Here is a 19,872-nt window from a genome sequence, read left to right on the forward strand (position 1 = left end):
CCACCGGCGACATCGGAGCCTTCGACCTGCGAACCACCATGGAGGATTCCAGAACCGATGCATGCAGTCACTTCCCGCGAATAGCGCAACGAGGCGCGAAGGGCCGCGGAAGACGAGTCCACCTTGCGTTACCGGCTACGCCACCAGAACTTCTGCCTCGCAGTCCTCTTGTTCTTCGCCGTGCTCACGGTGACGTGCGCCTGCGGAGCCATCGTCTACGCCGTGGTCGAGCACTTCTGGACGACCCTACAAGACGTCTACGAAATGCGCTCCGCGGACTCGGGCGCTACTTCGGCCGGAGGCAGCAGCAGCTTGGTGCTCGGGTTCGCCGCCGCCGAGGTCATCATGCAGCGGCTGCCGGACGCCAAGGAAACGAAGCCGTGCAGGCGCCGTCTTCTGTTTCGTCAACCACAGCGTCTCTTCGGGGTCTCTGCACCGGTTCTACGTGGACAACGTGACGGCCGCCCTCTGCGACGCGCTCGTCTTCGTCTCCGTCGCCCTGCTGCCCCAGGTGAGCGGACTGATCTTCAGGCGACCGACCCGCGACGCCGAAGCGCTCCAGGTCTTGGCCTCCCTCGCCGGACCGTCGTCGGCAGCGTGGACTTGCGTGGGCGGCGAGTCCACGGACAGCGCCGACTTCGAGACGCTGATGGCTTACCGTCGTGGCGGTGGGAGACGCACGCGTTCTCTCGCTGCTCTCTGATCCGTCTGGGAGATCAGCGGTACGGCGTCGAGGACCGCTGGCAGCCTGGGCGCCACTAAGTCCGTGGTCCACAGGATGGCGGGGCTGGCCGTGTGGGACCTCCCCATGGACGACTACGCCGGCGAGCTGGGACCCGCGTGGCCTCTGCTTCGCGCTACCCACGAAGTGGTGCAGGGTTGATCATTGAACCTGCTGGCCCGGCGCCATTGACGCCTGCCTGCTGGAAGGCGTGCCAGCCCGACACGCCCTCAGGCTATGGTGTGACGGCGCTCCACCCGCCAATGATCTTTATTATTTTGTTTAAATGTTATCCACGTTTAGTTAACAGCGAATTAAAATCAAATTATTATGGAATTCTTGTCGAAATTCTTCTCGTGTGCTCGAGCGCGCTGTATGCATGGACTCCGATATAGTTCATCATATAGCTGTCATGTTGAAGTGACAAGCTGCGCCTATTTAACAGCAGCGTGCCATAGCCGAGCAAACCAGAAGCACGTCGCAGAGTATGTGGGCCGTAGTATAGAAGGGGAGCTTCCCGGGGCACGCAGTACATCGGTCGCAGACTTTAATCTACGAAGCGGCGGACATGTCGCCAGGAACTCTATGATACAGTGTTGCATTGCATGTGGAGCTTTCTGTGAATACTCGCGCCGTTCAAGCACCTAGCTCAAATAATTTATCGAATTTCTAGAGGCGCTGGTATGACGAGTGCTAATGGCCGCCCCTCAAGGCCGTACCTATAGGAAACATTTCGGGAGGGGTTCTGCTGCGTCGGCGAATTTGAGCGATATTTACTCGCGTGTTTTGCGCGTGTGACTCAAGGACGTCGCTGACACATAATAGTATAAACATATATATATTGGCATACACATATAATGACATACGTATATGTAAGTGTAGCTGAGCAGTATAACGCCGCAGCGGTAATGTTGGGGCTGTCAGAACCCCCCTAACCCTCCCCCTGGTTACGGCCCTGGTGTTAGCCTGCGCTACTCGCGACCATGGCAACAGATTAATGAGCTAGTAATGGTTTCTTAATGCAATATGGCAGTCCGCCTGTCTCTGCTTATTTTATAAATTTATCTATGCCTGTGACAAACCCGTCCCGACGTACTGTTTCTTTTCTCTCTCTCTCAAAATTCAAAAGCTCCGCACTACCTGCACCACTATCTCCCGAATGATATACAGAATTGCCAATAGACACCGTGGCATTAAAGGAGCTGGCATACTGCGTCTCGTACAGGCCTTTGTGATCAGTCGTGTCACTTACAGCTTCCCGTACCTGCGCATTCTCAAAAAGGATGAACTCAAACTGGACCGCCTACTCCACCTTGCATATCGGAAAGTCCTCACTCTACCACCATGGGCCATGAATGACAGGCTCCTTGAAATGGGCATCTGTAATACAGCGTCAGAGCGCTTCCAAGCTCATTACATGAACCAAGTCATTCGGCTAGCACGCACCAAAGCAGGTCGCGCCACGCTAGAAGCACTGGGCATCAATCAACCCACGCAGGTCGCCAGCAAGCGATCACTACCACCAGAATGGCAGCAGGGTATCATCACTCGCCCGTTACCACGTTATATGCACCCCGTCCACCACGAAAACAGGAGAGCTGCCAGAGCCTACGACAAGTATTCGGATCAAGCAGGTGCCTTCTTTGTAGATGCCGCCGGACTCTTGCACAACCGCCTCACGGCAACCGTTGTACACAGGGGACAGGTGGTAGACTGCATCTCGGCCACCGGAATAGACATCACAGCCATGGAAGAGGCCGGTATAGCCTTAGCCATGCGTAATCCAAGAGCCGCCTTTGTCCTCACGGATTCCCAGGCGGCGTATCGCAACTTCGCCAGAGGTCAAGTCGGCCACCTCGCACACTCAATACTGCAACAGGCTGCGGCCAATCGTCAAGAGGGTCAGTGGAAACAGCTGCTGTGGGTACCAGGGCACGCAGGGAGTTCGAGGCAATGAGATTACTCATGCCTCCGCCCGAGAACTTTTACACCGAGACTCCGCCGATTCCTCCACAGCGCAACTTCTCGCTGACCAGGACGATCCCCAGCCCCTCCTTTCATATTCTGAGATCCTACAGCACATCCGGCTGAGTAGACGCACTTTACCCCCGCCTGATCCTCGTAACAGAATTATGTTTTTCTCGTACATTCAAATTACAATCCGACGCCACCATGTCTGTAGGCTGTGGTCAAGTCGTGCTTAACTATTTTTCTGACGGATTTCACTGAGAAATTAAATTTTTGTTCACTAAAACCTTGCGCCACGCGGAGGGCCTGCGCGGTAGGGGTGGTTCGGGATGATTTTCTCCGCCACGGACGCCAACACCGACGCCGGCGCTTACGCCGGATTTTCTACGACACGGGGCCCTTGAAGCTATCTCGTTAAAATTTTAAATCCCCCTTTGACCTAAATAGAATTTGAATTGTTTTATTCTTACGGTTATGGTAGAATTTTCATTATTTACAAAATAATGCAGGCTGCTTTAATCTCCATCTTCAGAATCTAACTTAGCCAGTATAAAATTTTGCACTCTATTCGACATTTTATTTCGACCTACCTGATTCTTGGCAAATCCCCCAGAGTGGGGGCGAGCCTGTATATCCAAAGGATCTACATCTACATATGAAACATGGAGTGCTTGGGCTAGCGCTAGGGTCTTTATTACGCGACATTTCTTTTGGTGGCGAAATCGCCCGGTCATCGTCTTCCCGGTCTTCTAGCTTCAATGGCATCCGTGGAGCAGCTGCGCAAGAACCGTGGCGTCGTCAGGGCCAGCGTCGCGAAACCAATTACGCTCCTGACCGACGGGCTGCAGGCCTCCGTTCCCGATGCTTCTCAGTTGGACTCGCACTTTACCTACCTTATATTCAGAAGGACGTAATACGTTACTTACCTTATTCAGAAGGCCGAAATTCAATGGCACCAAAATTGATGGTGCCACCATTGATGGTCGAACCCACGACCTTTTTTGTTAATTAACGCGAAGTTAATTCAGACATATTTAGTTAAGATAGAGTTGATTAAGGCACTCGTACCCACGACCCAACATGGAGACATGGGCGAACCGGCCATATCTCCAAGTTGGATTCCAGTTGACATCATGAAGGTCGAGAGTCGAACCCACTACCTTCGACGTTAAGGCGAAGTTGATTAAGGTAGTTAATTAAGGTGGACTTAATTAAGGCACTCGAGCTCACAATCTTTGGCGGGCGAAAACAAGTAATATGAATTGAAAACGCATTAAAATTAAAATGTCAAGCAGTGTAATGAATGTCTCGTGAGCGCGCAGGCGTTCGCCTTCATGCTCTTTAGCGTATGCTAAAGTGACCGACGTTTTCAACTTCGTCGCTAACGGTCATCATCATCATCGCTACACAAGACGAAGGCGCCAACAGCCTCGTGTCTCGCGAGTCACGAGGAGCGTGAAGCCGGTGCATCGCGTGGCACGGAATAGTATCTCCACGTTGGACAGCTCCAGACAGCTCAGGCAGTCGCTCGATTCGATTCTCTGGCGATCACGTCTCAGCCCCCAGGCGAGGCTATAGACACCGCCTTTACTCCATCCAAGGGCTAGCACTCGCACACCAGTCTACGCGTCGGCACCTGCCACCGGCGACATCGGAGACCTCGACCTGCGAACCACCATGGAGGATTCCAGAACGGATGTAGTCACTTCCCGCGAATAGCGCAACGAGGCGCGAAGGGCCGCGGAAGAGGAGTCCACCTTGCGTTACCGGCTACGCCACCAGAACTTCTGCCTCGCAGTCCTCTTTTTCTTCGCCGTGCTCACGGTGACGTGCGCCTGCGGAGCCATCGTCTACGCCGTGGTCGAGCACTTCTGGACGCCCCTACAAGACGTCGACGAAATGCGCTCCGCGGACTCGGGCGCTACTTCGGCCGGAGGCAGCAGCTTGGTGCTCGGGTTCGCCGCCGCCGAGGTCTTCATGCAGCGGCTGCCGGACGCCAAGCAAACTAGCCGTGGTGGCGCCGTCTTCTGTTTCGTCAAGCACAGCGTCTCTTCGGGGTCTCTGCACCGGTTCTACGTGGACAACGTGACGGCCGCCCTCTGCGACGCGCTCGTCTCTGTCGCCCTGCTGCCCCAGGTGAGCGGACTGATCTTCAGGCGCCCGACCCGCGACGTCGAAGCGCTCCAGGTCTTGGCCTCCCTCGCCGGACCGTCGTCGGCAGCGTGGGCTTGCGTGGGCGGCGAGTCCACGGACAGCGCTGACTTCGAGAGGCTGATGGCTTACCGTCGTGGCGGCGGGAGACGCACGCGTTCTCTCGCTGCTCGCTGGTCCGTCTTGGAGATCAGCGGTACGGCGTCGAGGACCGCGGCAGCCTGGGCGCCACGAAGTCCGTGGTCCGCAGGGTGGCGGGGCTGGCCGTGTGGGACCTCCCCATGGACGACTACGCCGGCGAGGTGGGGCCCGCGTGGCCTCTGCTTCGCGCTACCCACGAAGTGGTGCAGGGTTGATCATTGAACCTGCTGGCCCGGCGCCATTGACGCCTGCCTGCTGGAAGACGTGCCAGCCCGACACGCCCTCAGGCTATGGTGCGACGGCGCTCCACCCGCCAATGATCTTTATTAATTTGTTTAAATGTTATCCACGTTTACTTAACAGCGAATTAAAATCAAATTATTATCGAATTCTTGTCGAAATTCTTCTCGTGTGCTCGAGCGCGCTGTATGCATGGACTCCTCTATAAGTTCATCCTATAGCTGTCATGTTGAAGTGACAAGCTGCGCCTATTTAACAGCAGCGTGCCATAGCCGAGCAAACCAGAAGCACGTCGCAGAGTATGTGGGCCGTAGTATAGAAGGGGAGTTTCCCGGGGGCACGCAGTACATCGGTCGCAGACTTTAATCTACGAAGCGGCGGACATGTCGCCAGGAACTCTATGATACAGTGTTGCATTGCATGTGGAGCTTTCTGTGAATACTCGCGCCGTTCAAGCAGCTAGCTCAAATAATTTATCGAATTTCTAGAGGCGCTGGTATGACGAGAGCTAATGGCCGCCCCTCAAGGCCGTACCTATAGGAAGCATTTTCGGGAGGGGTTCTGCTGCGTCGGCGAATTTGAGCGATATTTACTCGCGTGTTTTACGCGTGTGACTCAAGGGCGTCGCTGACACATAATAGTATAAACATATATATATATATATATATATATATATATATATATATATATATATATATATATATATATTGGAATACACATATGACATACGTATATGTAAGTGTAGCTGAGCAGTATAACGCCGCAGCGATAATGTTGGGGGCTGTCAGAAACCCCTAACCCTCCCCCTGGTTACGGCCCTGGTGTTAGCCTGCGCTACTCGCGACCATGGCAACAGATTAATGAGCTAGTTATGGTTTCTTAATGCAATATGGCAGTCCGCCTCTCTCTGCTTATTTTATAAATTTATCTATGCCTGTGCCGATCCCGTCCCGACGTACTGTTTCTCTTTTCTCTCTCTTTCAAAATTCAAAAGCTCCGCACTACCTGCACAAGTATCTCCCGAATGATATCCAGAATTGCCAATAGACACCGTGGCATTAAAGGAGCGGACATACTGCGTCTCGTACAGGCCTTTGTGATCAGTCGCGTCACTTACAGCTTCCCGTACCTGCGCATTAAAAAAGGACGAACTCAAACTGGACCGCCTACTCCACCTTGCATATCGGAAAGCCCTCACTCTACCACCATGGGCCATGAATGACAGGCTCCTTGAAATGAGCATCTATAATACAGCGTCGGAGCTCTTCCAAGTTCATTACATGAAGCAAGTCATTCGGCTCGCACGCACCAAAGCAGGTCGCGCCACGCTAGAAGCACTGGGCATCAATCAACCCACGCAGGTCGCCAGCAAGCGATCACTACGACCAGAATGGCAGCAGGATATCATCACTCGCCCGTTGCGACGTAATATGCATCCCGTCCACCACGAAAACAGGAGAGCTGCCAGAGCCAAGCCTACGACAAGTATTCGGATCAAGCAGGTGCCTTCTTTGTAGATGCCGCCGGACTCTTGCACAACCGCTCCACGGCAACCGTTGTACACAGGGGACAGGTGGTAGACTGCATCTCGGCCACCGGAATAGACATCACAGCCATGGAAGAGGCCGGTATAGCCTTAGCCATGCGTAATCCAAGAGCCGCCTTTGTCCTCACGGATTCCCAGGCGGCGTATCGCAACTTCGCCAGAGGTCAAGTCGGCCACCTCGCACACTCAATACTGCAACAGGCTGCGGCCAATCGTCAAGAGGGTCAGTGGAAACAGCTGCTGTGGGTACCAGGGCACGCAAGAGTTCGAGGCAATAAGATTGCTGATGCCTCCGCCCGAGAACTTTTACACCGAGACTCCGCCGATTCCTCCACAGCACAACTTCTCGCTGACCAGGACGATCCCCAGCCCCTCCTTTCATATTCTGAGATCCTACAGCACATCCGGCTGAGTAGACGCACTTTACCCCCGCCTGATCCTCGTAACAGAATTATGTTTTCTCGTACATTCAAATTACAATCCGACACCACCATGTCTGTAGGCTGTGGTTAAGTCGTGCTTAACCATTTTTTCTGACGGATTTCACTGTGAGAAATTAAATTTTTGTTCACTAAAACCTTGCGCCACGCGGAGGGCCTGCGCGGTAGGGGTGGTTCGGGATGATTTTCTCCGCCACGGACGCCAACACCGACGCCGGCGCTTACGCCGGATTTTCTACGACACGGGGCCCTTGAAGCTATCTCGTTAAAATTTTAAAGCCCCCTTTGACCTAAATGGAATTTGAATTGTTTTATTCTTACGGTTATGGTAGAATTTTCATTATTTACAAAATAATGCAGGCTGCTTTAATCTCCATCTTCAGAATCTAACTTAGCCAATATAAAATTTTGCACTCTTCGACATTTTATTTCGACCTACCTGATTCTTGGCACATCCCCCAGAGTGGGTGCGAGCCTGTATATCCAAAGGATCTACATCTACATATGAAACATGGAGTGCTTGGGCTAGCGCTAGGGTCTTTATTACGCGACATTTCTTTTGGTGGCGAAATCACCCGGTCATCGCCCTTCCCAGTCTTCTAGCTTCGATGGCATCCGTGGAGCAGCTACGCAAGAACCGTGGCGTCGTCAGGGCCAGCGTCGCGAAACCAATTACGCTCATCACTGAAGGGCTGCAGGCCTCCGTTCCCGATGCTTCTCAGTTGGACTCGCACTTTACCTACCTTATATTCAGAAGGACGTAATACGTTACTTACCTTATTCAGAAGGCCGAAATTCAATGGCACCAAAATTGATGGTGCCACCATTGATAGTCGAACCCACGACCTTTTTGTTAATTAACGCGAAGTTAATTCAGACATATTTAGTTAAGATAGAGTTGATTAAGGCACTCGAACCCACGACCCAACATGGAGACATGGGCGAACCGGCCATATCTCCAAGTTGGATTCCAGTTGACATCATGAAGGTCGAGAGTCGAACCCACTACCTTCGACGTTAAGGCGAAGTTGATTAAGGCAGTTAATTAAGGTAGACTTAATTAAGGCACTAGAACCCACAATCTTTGGTGGGCGAAAACAATAGGAAGTGAAAACGCATTAAAATGAAAATGTCAAGCAGTGTAATGAATGTCTGGTGAGCGCGCAGGCGTTCGCCTTCATGCTCTTTAGCGTATGCTAAAGTGACCAACGTTTTCAACTTCGTCGCTAACGGTCATCATCATCACCGCTACACAAGACGAAGGCGCCAACAGCCTTGTGTCTCGCGAGTCACGAGGAGCGTGAAGCCGGTGCAGGGCGTGGCACGGACCAGTATTGCCACGTTGGATGCCCAGACCGTTGCTCAGGCAGTTGCTTGATTCTATTCTCTGGCGATCGCGTCTCGATCCCCAGACTAGGCCTAGGCTTCGCCTCCGCTCTTCCAAGGCTTAGCGCTCGCGCACCGGTCTACGCGTCTCCACCTGCCACCGGCATCGGGTCCCTTGTCCTGCGAACCACCATGGAAGATTCCAGTACCGATGCGGTCACCTCCCGCGAACAGCGCAACGCTGCGCGGAGGGCCGCGGAAGAGGAGTCCAGCTTGCGCTACCGGCTACGCCACCAGAACTTCTGCCTCGCAGTCTTCTTGTTCTTCGCCGTGCTCACGGTGACGTGCGCCTGCGGAGCCATCGTCTACGCCGTGGTCGAGCACTTCTGGACGCCCCTACAGGACGTCGACGAAACGCGCTCCGCGGACTCCGGCACTTCTTCGGCCGGAGGCAGCAGCTCGGTGCTCGGGTTCCCCGCCGCCGAGGTCGACATGCAGCGGCTGCCGGACGCCAAGGAAGCGAACCGCGGTGGCGCCGTCTTCTGCTTCGTCAACCACAGCGTCTCCTCGGGGTCTCCGCACCGGTTCAACGTGGACAACGTGACGGCCGCCCTCTGCGACGCGCTCGTCTTCGTCTCCGTCGCCCTGCTGCCCCAGGTGAGCGGACTGATCTTCAGGCGACCGACCCGCGACGCCGATGCGCTCCAAGTCTTGGTCTCCCTCGCCGGACCGTCGTCGGCAGCGTGGGCTTGCGTGGGCGGCGAGTCCACGGACAGCGCCGACTTCGAGTGGCTGATGGCGGACCGCAAAATGAGGGCGGCTTTCGTCCACAACGCCGTGGCCTGGTCGCGCCGCATGGGCGTCGCGGGCCTGCTGCTCTACTGGAAGTACCCGCCCCGCCAGAGCCGCTCCGGCTACAACAGCTTCATCAATACCATGCGCGCCGCGTTCGAGAGGGACTCGCTTCGCCTGAGCGTGGTGGTGCCCTGGGCCACGACCGCGCGGCGGGACGGCTACGTCGTCCGGTCGCTGTACGGCCACCTGGACTTGGTCGTGGTGGACACGCACCACACGGTGGACCCGCGCGCGTTCCCGGTGACCACGTGCCAGACCCCCATGCGCGCGGCGCTCAGGGCGCAGAACCGCGGTCAGGTCGGCCTCTCCTCGCTGCTTGACGACCTCTCGATGGACGCCGAGCACTTCCTCGCCAAGACCGTAATGAGCGTCTCGTTCTCGGCCGTCACGTTCACCCTGAAAAGACCGTGGCTCAGGCGCGCGAGGCCCGGAATGAGCGCCGTGGGTCCCGGCCGCCCCTTCGGCCGCACCAACCAGTCTGGCCTGGCCAGCTACTGCGACGTGGCGCGGGCGCTCTCCCAGAATGTGTCGTGGCGGCGGGAGACGCACGCGTTCTCTCGCTGCTCGCTGGTCCGTCTGGGAGATCAGTGGTACGGCGTCGAGGATCGCGGCAGCCTGCGCGCCAAGAAGTCCGTGGTCCGCAGGACGGCGGGGCTGGCCGTCTGGGACCTCCCCATGGACGACTTCGCCGGCGAGGTGGGGCCCGCGTGGCCTCTGCTTCGCGCTGCCCACGAAGTGGTGCACGGCTGATCATTGAACCTGCTGGCCAGGCGCCATTGATGCCTGCCGGCTGAAAGGCGTGCCAGCCCGACACGCCCTCGGGATATGGTGCGACGGCGCTCCACCCGCCTTAGATTTTTATTGTTTTCTTTAAATGTTATCCACGTTTATTTAACAGCGAATTAAAATGAATTGATTATCGAATTCTTGTCGAAATTCTTCTCGTATGCTCGAGCACGCTATACGCAGGGGTCGTAGTAAAAGGGGAGCTTCCAGGGCACGCAGTACACCGGTCGCAGATTTTAATCTACTAAGCGGCGGACATTTCGACAGGAACACTATGGTACAGTGTTGCATTGCATATAGAGGTTTCTTTGAATACTCGCCCTGTTCAAGCAGCTAGCTCAAATTGATCGAATTTCAAGAGGCGCTGGCATGATGATGATGATGATAATTTATTGGCATCCCCTTTGAAACGATGCGGCGACAAATAGTCACCTAGCCTGCTTGATTTAATCAGGTATACTATACATGTTCCTTATCTAGCATTTTTGTGTACCTCTCGTTAATCTTTGTTTTGTTTTTTGTTTTTTTTTAATTACCTTGTATCGCTACCTATGATATTAAGAAATCGGGTCGTATCCATATTTTCCCTCCTATTTTTCCACCAGTTCTCTAATCGTCACTTGATTATCTCTACGGCTGATCTGTTGATGTTTCCTTCCACTTTAAACCCCAGCGCTTCTGGGAGTTGCACGTTACCTACGGTTCTCGCTGGGTAGATCCCGTCGCATTTCATTAGGTTGTGATAAGTGGTCTCCGGATCTTTACTGTAGCATACACATGCCTCATCTAATTCCGAATATGTGCTCCGGCATGTTTTCGTCCTTAGGCAACCGGCTCGAGCCTCAAATAGCAAGGCACTGCCCTTCGTGTTATCGTACAGATTTTCCCTTCTAATTTCTTTCTTCTAATTCTTGTAAATCTACATTGTCCTTTTTGTTTCCATTCTTTGCATCCAATTCACGGTCTCTATTTCTCTCACTTTCTTTCTGATGACTCCTGGTTGTCTATTTACAGTTTCGATTATCCTGTACTTGGTTGCCAACTTCCTTGACCTCTTCCTCCACTCTGTGTCCACGCTTTTCATGTACAGATACTTGTGCACTTTAGCCGCCCATTTATTTTCATCCATGTTCCTGAGCCTTTCTTCAAAACTAATTTTGCTCTGTGCTTCTGTGACTTCGAAAGAGGCCCAGCTAGCCCACGTCACCCTGCATGACGAGTGCTAATGTGTGCCCCCTCAAGGCCGTACCCAGGAAACGTTTACGGGAGGGGTTATGCAGGGACTGCGTCGGCGATGTTGAGCGATATTTACTCATGTCTTTTACGCGTGTGACTCAAGCACGTCGCTGACGCATAGTAGTATAAACGTATATATTGGCATACACATATAATGACATACGTATATGTAAGTGTTCCTGAGCAGTATATTGCCGCAGCGATAATATTGGCGGCTGTCAGAACCCCCCTAACCCTCCCCCTGGTTTCGGCCCTGGTGTTAGCCTGCGCTACTCGCGACCATGGACAGTAGATGAATGAGCTAGTTATGGTTTCTTAATGCAATATGGCAGTCCGCCTGTCTCTGTTTATTTTGTAAAGTTATCTATGCCTGTGACGATCCCGTCCCGACGTACTGTTTCTCTTTTCTCTCTCTCTCTCTCTCTCTCTCTCTTACGCCGATGCAGCAGTCATAGCTCGCTCAAGTCCTCCTCTGACCAGTCAACGTTTCCATCAGCTTTGAGCTCCAGCGCACCTGGAAGGTGGATGCTCCCTCTTGTCCAGACTAGATGGATGGGTATTCCATTACAATGGCGCTGATTTGCCTTCGAGATTTATTCTGCAGTAGGGGCAGGTTCTCTTCCCCATCACCCCCCCAGCTGCAAATGTTCTAGGCGACACAGGCACACACCTCCGCATGTTACAGAAAAGCAGTACGTTTAAAGAGACAGTATTGACGAACAAAATCACTTAAGCCCGATGAAATGTTCTTTTAATTGGTTCATTTGCATGAAAAACTATGGGGAAAAAAATAAACGTCAAGCTTCCCTTTGTTGAACTGCGCGCCGAAACGTCAGCGACGGTATGTCAGCGTGACGTCACAAATTTTGGAAGTATTTCCTTCTATTTGGGCAATTTTGCCGCAGGAATGGTTATTTACACTTGCTAGGAATATACACTTTGTGCACTTATTCCTAGCTGATGCTGCCTCTAATAATCTGATATTTTAATAGGAAACATCAGACGATCCTGATAAGATTTCGAGCAAAGTGAACGGTGTGAGTCGAACGCTGTTGTATGTTATCTTTTATTCAGTTCTGCGCGGAGGCATCGCTTTGGCTGCCTGGTTGCACTTCTTTGCTTAAGCCTTCCCGGCATAGGTTAATGGATCTTGCTTCCAAAATTACTCTTCATTCCTTAGATATGCAAGTTTATTTCGATTAACGTCCACTGGTTATTCATGGAAGCGTGATTCATTCTTTTTGCCTAAGTGCATATGGGCCGTGATACATCTCACTGTACACCTTGGCACGCACTGGACTCAACAATTTCATATATATTAGACGCGGACTTGTTACAACTCGGGTCAAAGGAAAATATCTCGCAACACTACTACAAAGCCAGGCATTATGGTTTGTTGCTGACGAAGAGATACAAGGACGGCTTTCCGGCACGCCTCGGTGCATAGTCTATATAAGAATAATCTTGCTCGATCGCCGCAGAGAAATACCACAATAGCATCGTTTAACACAGCACAGCTGCATTGTTTCGCAATACAACCTTGTTCCACATTGAAGGAGCGAGTTCGCGCGTTCGCTTCCGCGACTACCCCAGCATAATGGTTGGTGATCTTCACCTTAATGCAACTGTGAATATTAGGGTCATACATGAAGGTAAGGTGCCAGGCGAAATCTGTTGCGTCGCACAATGGCGTCACAGATTTATTTCAACAAATCTGACGCTGCCATCACATTTCGTGCCGCCGCCGAATGAAAGCGTATCCAAGTGTTTTTTTTTTTTTTTTTTTTTTTTTTTTTTTTTTTTAAACGTTGCTTTGCAAAAGTTGCTGGTCAAAGCCACGAGGAGCGAAGCGAATCGTAGTAACCGTAGCCATCGGCTGCCGTTTGCCTCTATTACGCCTCTGTCTGCAAACATTCAGCTTCACGTGGGACACCACGTCCTTACTGCGTGTGACGTAACAGTATGACGTCACAAGCAACAGCTTCGCAGTAATATCAGTGAGGGCTAGAGCATCTAGGCCTTCCTTTGCCAACCCACGCGCTAATAATTATTTCTTTCTCACGTGATTGTTTCTTGATGAGGAGATTGTTTAGATGCTTGCATGTCTACATCTTCCTACTGCTGAGGCTCCGAGCGCCCAAGTGTCTCTTTTCAGATTCTTTTTTTGACTCCTCTTCATTGTAGTCCGTTGGTCTCGGTAAACCGAAGTAGAGTAGGCTAACGGCATTATGTACACCGCACGATCACCCGCCTTGTTTATAAAAAATGGAACAGTAGAAACAATGCACATTAAACACAAAGAAAGACTGTATTAACAAATTTAAACAAAAGTGATCGACATCCCAGTATTCCCAAAACATTTTATGAGCACTGCTTTCTTTTTTAATACCTAGCGTACGAAAATTTTCTAATTCCAGCTATTCCGGATGTGAGTTAAATGTTGGTGAAATCATGTGTGTTATTTTTGGAAACCGTAGTCCGCATGAGATATTGAAGCGCCAAATTGGCCGTACTTCAATTTGCTCGTTGACGTGACTATAACATACAATATCTACCTCTAAAGTTTGTTGTAGAAAAAAAGAGGGTTGTAATAATTTTGCACAAGTATCGAGTACTCTACCATTAGCGTTTTGTTTTTCCAGAACCCTCGTTAATAGACAATCTTTTTTTTTTTTTCTTCCCACAGGCGCCTTCTTCGCAGCCTACGTCATCGTCATGATTCTGGTCGCCATTCCCTTGTTCACCATGGAACTGGCGCTCGGTCAGTTCTCCAGCCTCGGACCGATTGCCGTGTGGAAGTGTCTACCGGTGGCTCAAGGTTAGTGCATACGTGTCTGCTTACGCGTAATAGGGTGTCTGGCATGCGGCCGAGGTCTTCATTGTACACTTTTAATCTCGTTACGCGTATGTTCGACTAAGTTAGCGGGACAAATTAAAAATTAAATTATGGGTTTTACGTGCCAAAACCACGATCTGATTATGAGGCACGCCGTAGTGGGGGACTCCGGAAATTTGGACCACCTGGGGTTCTTTAACGTGCACCTAAATAAGTTAGCGGGACATATTTGCAAAAAACATTCTACTTACTTAAAGTGTAACCCATGTCGGATGAACGTCCTTGAGCGTCGGCTCTTGCTTATAATAGGTTGAGGCTCTTGCCATGCTTACTGCATTTCATCGTTAAGGGTAAGCTTCAGCTCGGGCTCAACTACAATGTCACCTATTCAAACGCAGAAATGCTTTTTTGAAACAACCCCAGGACTGATTGGAATGAAATTTGCTGCATTTGAGAGAGAGAGAGTCTTATTCTGGTGACTGTATGCAGCAAAGGTTTGGTTTTAGGCGTGAAATTTGTTTAACAGAAATTACCGAACGTTAATGGTGTATTTCAGAGCGCTGTATAATGCGCCGATTTTGTCCACTTCAGATGTACTTATAGGTGCAGTTTTTGGAACTGTGATATCGTTTTTCATTGCTGAATTTTGGAATTGTAAACGTAACAGTTGAGTGTCTCGATATATTGCACTTTTTAAGAGTTTTTTTTTCTAAAACAATCAACGGCCCAAATCAAATATCGGCTTCCTGCAATCACTAGTCTAACTTTTTCATTAAAATGCAAGAAACCAATTGGCTACTCTGCACAGGGAAATGGGGTAAGGGCAGAAAAAATGGGCAACCAAAAGAAGATAAAGGAACGCATCAGTAAGCACCTTCTATAGTTTTTCAATGAGTCCCGTTTCTTTGTAAAATCACACTAGCGTTTTTAAAGCAGCTCGGGCCGACGTCGGCTGGGACCAGGGTCCAAGAATTCGAGCTTCCATATGGGGACGGTTGTCAGTCTTATCGAGCGTGGTGCTGAGGACACTTCTTTGTGCACTGAAACGACGACAATCGCACAGAAGGTGCGATATCGTCTCTTTGCAAACACGAACTTCGCAATTTGGACTTGTGGCGAAATCAGTGCAGTGGTTGCAAAAACAATAAAGAAAAAAAAAACGATTTCTACGCTTCCATGTCCTTAGATGGTATTTAGACAGGAACCACGGCCAGGAAAGTCCAGGAGTGTGTTGCCAACAAAAAGCTTCCATTTAAAAGAAAGTCGTTGTACATTAGTCACCTCCCGTTGCAGGCATCGGCGTCGCCATGGTGGTGATGTCGCTGCTGGTGGCCATCTACTACAACGTGATCCTGTGCTACACGCTCTACTACCTGGCACAGTCGTTCCGGTCGGTGCTGCCGTGGGCCGACTGCTACGAGTGGTGGGGCGCGGACCCGGAGACGTGCTACGTGCGATACGACAACCACGTAAGCGACTGCTAGCTCCGGGCTCGAATTCGCGCGGTCTTTTTTTCTACTGGGAATGCCCTACTTGCGAGAAAAAAATCGAGAGTTTTAGCTTAAATTGTCCGTAAACATCTTACCGTGTGCAGGTGTGTGCCTCTGCGTTTAGTTTGATGCGGCTCACATCACTTTAACGAAACGTTGCGAAGCGTCTTACGACAAGCGTCGCGCTGAACTTCTCTGAGAACATACAAGAGGGCGGAAGTAAAGATAAACTTTTCACTACTCCCAGCATGTCGTGATGGCCTCCGCCTGCCAGACGTAAGGCGTTTTGAGAAAGCACTAGTTGCAAGAACCACACAACATCTTTTTTTAAGGACAAAGATATTCTGAGCGAAGTCTTACTATTTTACTGGTCTAGCAGGTGCTTTCACCACAGAGCGGTACAGGTCCGCAAGCGGAGATACCGCTGTGAATCTACAAAGCAACTTTAGTAATCTAAAATGACAAGTAAGCAGGATCGAGCAAACTAGGCTAATTAGTTTTCAGTTAATGTCCTTGTATAAGGTAGAGGGCGACGCCAAGTATAGTAATGACACCCCACTCAGCCCTGTTATAATGGTTACTGGGTAGTCATTATTTTGTTCGTCCTTTTTGGAGTTGTTGGTAACAAATGCGTTAGCGATGTTCGGCGCGACACAGCAGTCAAATGTGATTACATATGCGTAGTGCGTATATGTAGACTGCCTAATTGTATAAGGAAACTGAGTTACTGCACCTGCTTGTGTTACAGTGCGTTCGAATGTTGTATAAAGCTTTCTTTCGTTTGTTGGAAATATTCGACACAAGTGCGAGGACATCAGTGCAAAGTCAATATCTAGTAAGTGCCCTACAGGTATACAGGTAGAAATAACTGTTTATTTGGAATCTGGGATTCACGCTCTAGATTCCAACTTGAAGACTGCGTGCCGTGTGCTATGTTCTTTTTTTTTTTTTAGCTTCTTCTCTGCATATGTTCTATTTCATTTGACAATTCCCGGAGCGCCGTGTTGAAAAAATGAAGTGCACGTAAGATATAGATGGCTAATATCTAATGGATAATAGTTCGCAGGCGAGATAGAGGTTGTAAATTATTCTTACGACACATTCGACTGATCGTTCCCGAGCGCTCCTGCAAAACGTCAAAGATCTCTTGACAATCTAACTAAGCTTTTATCGTGACAATAAGCACGGTCCTATAGTGTTATCAAAACGTCCATAACGCTACCAAAAAGTCACTTGTATCTGTAACACGGCGTCATTGTCGTTGTCCACGACCGTCAGAGCACTTCGAAAGCGCTCTCAGAAGACCAGTCGAATTTGCTGTTAGAGGGTAGAGGTCAAGGTCTGGGTACACAGTTCTTGTTTATACGGGTCAGTGTGTCCCTGCAAGGGCCACCTGAGCAGCGTGAGTTATAGTATGTACCGTCAACCGCGAAAGTTTACGGGACGCAATATCTGCCAAGAAACTGAATTCTCGCGAAGCGTGGTCACACAGCCTCGAATTGAATGTTCCAGCATGCAGTGTAGCCTTCGCCACCTACACAGTGATTCATTAAATTAAAAGTGTCATGCCTTAACAGTACAGTAATTCACATTTGCAGGGGCAACCGCATCCCGAAGACTTTTGCCGTTGACTGTACTGTCACGCTTCTCGCATCGCATTTCGTGGTTGGCGCAGTGCCTTAGCGCCACGTGCTCCGAGTATTTTACAGGCGAAGCTTGTCTATCCTGAACGTCCGTGTCTGACCTCACATACTATCAACATCCGCAATGGCCCGAGAGTCGTCGCCTTCGTCCGCAGCCGGCATGTTGGCGCCCCTCGGCGTACCCGCGCGAACGCGCTCGTGCCACTGCTCCCGCGTTCGTCGTCGTCGTCGTCGTCTTCTTCCCCAGCTGGCGCCGTTGCCGCTCATCATTCCAGCGTAGAATTCCACTTCTCTTCTGTCGTCGTAATGGGGAGGCCGCGTTTACGGGGTTATGAGTCATTGCTTAAGGGGGTATCATGAGCGCTTCATTGTCTTACGTGAGAGACAGGTTTAATTTGGAAGCAATTTAATTTGGAAGAATCGCAAGCGGCAATGGCGGGCGGATGCTGCTAACCACGCCGCCGAGCAACCTCAAGACATCAAACGCAAGCGTTTGTGGTTCGACGAAAAGCGACACAAGTATGAATGCATGAAGAGATTCTAAGGCAGGATGAAGAACAAGGGCACATTCCAGCAAACATAAAGTCTATGGCAAAGGGGACGGTTAGGTATACAAAGGGACAAGCTTCGCTCATCATCCATCTTCACGGAGTGGAAGGGCCGACGAATTTTTCTTTCCCCGAGTGGCCTAGCGAGGCAGCGCCCTCTGTCGTATGAGGACGACGTTCGGATGCACGTGACGCCGCAGCTGCCACATCTGGCAACTTTCTGACGTCATCCCCAGCGCACCCTCGATCTCGCTACTAAAACGGTACAGGAAATCTCGCCGCCGGCTCGGCGACCTCGGAGGTCACAAATAACGGGGTTTTAATGGGTCGAACGGGGGAGGAAGGAGTGGGTCTTCGTTGTGGCTCAAGCACGCCCAAGAATCGACTAATTCCTTGATTACGAAGGGTTCGTCAGTATTCTGCATAATCTTTACGAAATGCGTACGAAATATAGTCAGTTAAAGGACCGACGGGGTGCACGAATGAAAACGAATCTGGAGAAATGAGGGTCTTACATTGGCTACAATCCGTTCCAAAACTAATTTGGAATAGGTAACATTAAATATTGATCCCGCACTTTGAGTTAGATGCATGGAAAAGTTTACGGAAGTCTTTTCAGTTATATTCTTGCAGTCATCTTTCGAGAAACTGTGGGCACTGATTTGGTCAAGACTTCTGTGTCGTCAAAGACGATGAAAAGCACCCGTGAAGATTGCGGTTTGATTACCGCGAGTTGACGTGAAAATCTGTGATGCAGCATTGACATGGAAAGTAACTTCACGATGCTACATCTTCGTCTCTGCGTTAAAACAAACAAAAGCGGCGTTCGCGACAAAAAAACACTGGGGTGGTCATTTTCTTCACGTACGTGGATATGCTTGCTGCTACCAGCGTTTATGTGTGGGATTTAACCCAATATAGTCTAATAATGATCGCAACACATCAGTTTTGTAGAGTAAGAACTAACTTGCTTGGAAATTATGTACCTGAATTGTCTCCTGGCTCCTGGCTTAGGCTTATCTCGTTCGACCACTGTTGCTCAAAGATGAGAGCAAACACGTTTGAAGGTCGCGCGTTGCCGGTAAAGCCTCCGTCTCTCACTTCTGTACTTCGCAAATTTCTTTGCACGCGGTGAAGCTCTGCCTAGGCGGATCTTGCGTCTAATTGCTCTTCTGGCCGTTTCTAGGTACAATGTGCCCTACGACAATTAGGCATACATCGTTGAATGCACGCGTACGCGTGTCGCTTCATCTTTCAGCATTTACTTGGTGTTGCAGACCGGCCCAGCGACCAGGCTAACATCGCCTGCTCTCGCTGACGTCAGCATCTCTCTTTCACTCTCTAACCATCGCGGTGGCTCAGTGGCTAAAGCTTTCTGCTGCTTAGCACGAGGTCGGAGGTTCGATTCACAGCTGAGGTTGCATGCAAAAACGCTACTGTGCCAAGCACTGGGCGCGCGTTAAAAAGAACCTCAGCTAGTAAACATTTATCCGGCGCCCTGCACCATGGCGTCTTTTTAAATTTATTTCTTGACCGATCAATCAATCAATCAATCAATGTCTTTCCACCGCAGACCAAATGCAGAGACGTTCCAGAGGTGCTGTGGCGGACGTACGGTGGTTCTAGCAGTAGCAACATGAGCAGCATCAGCACTGAGCTTTTCCCTTCAAGTGACGTAGTCTGGCTCACATCGGCAGTGCATGGCGCCAACTTCTCGGTGCCAGTGGAGGCGTTCCAGACCATCATGGCCAACTGTTCCAACGCGACTCAGACGGCGGCAGAACAGTTCTGGGAGTGAGTTTCTTCCGTGTGTTTCCGCGCGATTGAATGCGTATATTAAAGGCCCCGTTACGCAGAGAGCACGGCGTCGCCGTCGTCGCCGGCGTTGACCGTGAGCGAAAATTGTCTAGCAATCACATCCTGGCAGCGCCACCAGATGGCGCTC

General features: G+C 50.7%; 1 protein-coding gene across 2 annotated transcripts in view; it reads left to right on the forward strand.

The window, feature by feature from the left end:
* Window positions 1–19,872, forward strand: part of LOC119431679 (sodium-dependent proline transporter-like) — a 101,694-nt gene that overhangs the window by 53,306 nt on the left and 28,516 nt on the right. For both annotated transcript variants that reach the window (XM_049656995.1, XM_037699156.2), the window contains 3 exons: window positions 14,097–14,228; window positions 15,540–15,715; window positions 19,501–19,721. In XM_049656995.1, coding sequence (XP_049512952.1) covers window positions 14,097–14,228; window positions 15,540–15,715; window positions 19,501–19,721 — 529 coding nt within the window. The remainder of the gene's footprint in view (window positions 1–14,096; window positions 14,229–15,539; window positions 15,716–19,500; window positions 19,722–19,872) is intronic.

This window comes from Dermacentor silvarum, chromosome 10 (assembly GCF_013339745.2).
Source record: "Dermacentor silvarum isolate Dsil-2018 chromosome 10, BIME_Dsil_1.4, whole genome shotgun sequence".
In the NCBI taxonomy this organism is placed as follows: domain Eukaryota; kingdom Metazoa; phylum Arthropoda; class Arachnida; order Ixodida; family Ixodidae; genus Dermacentor; species Dermacentor silvarum.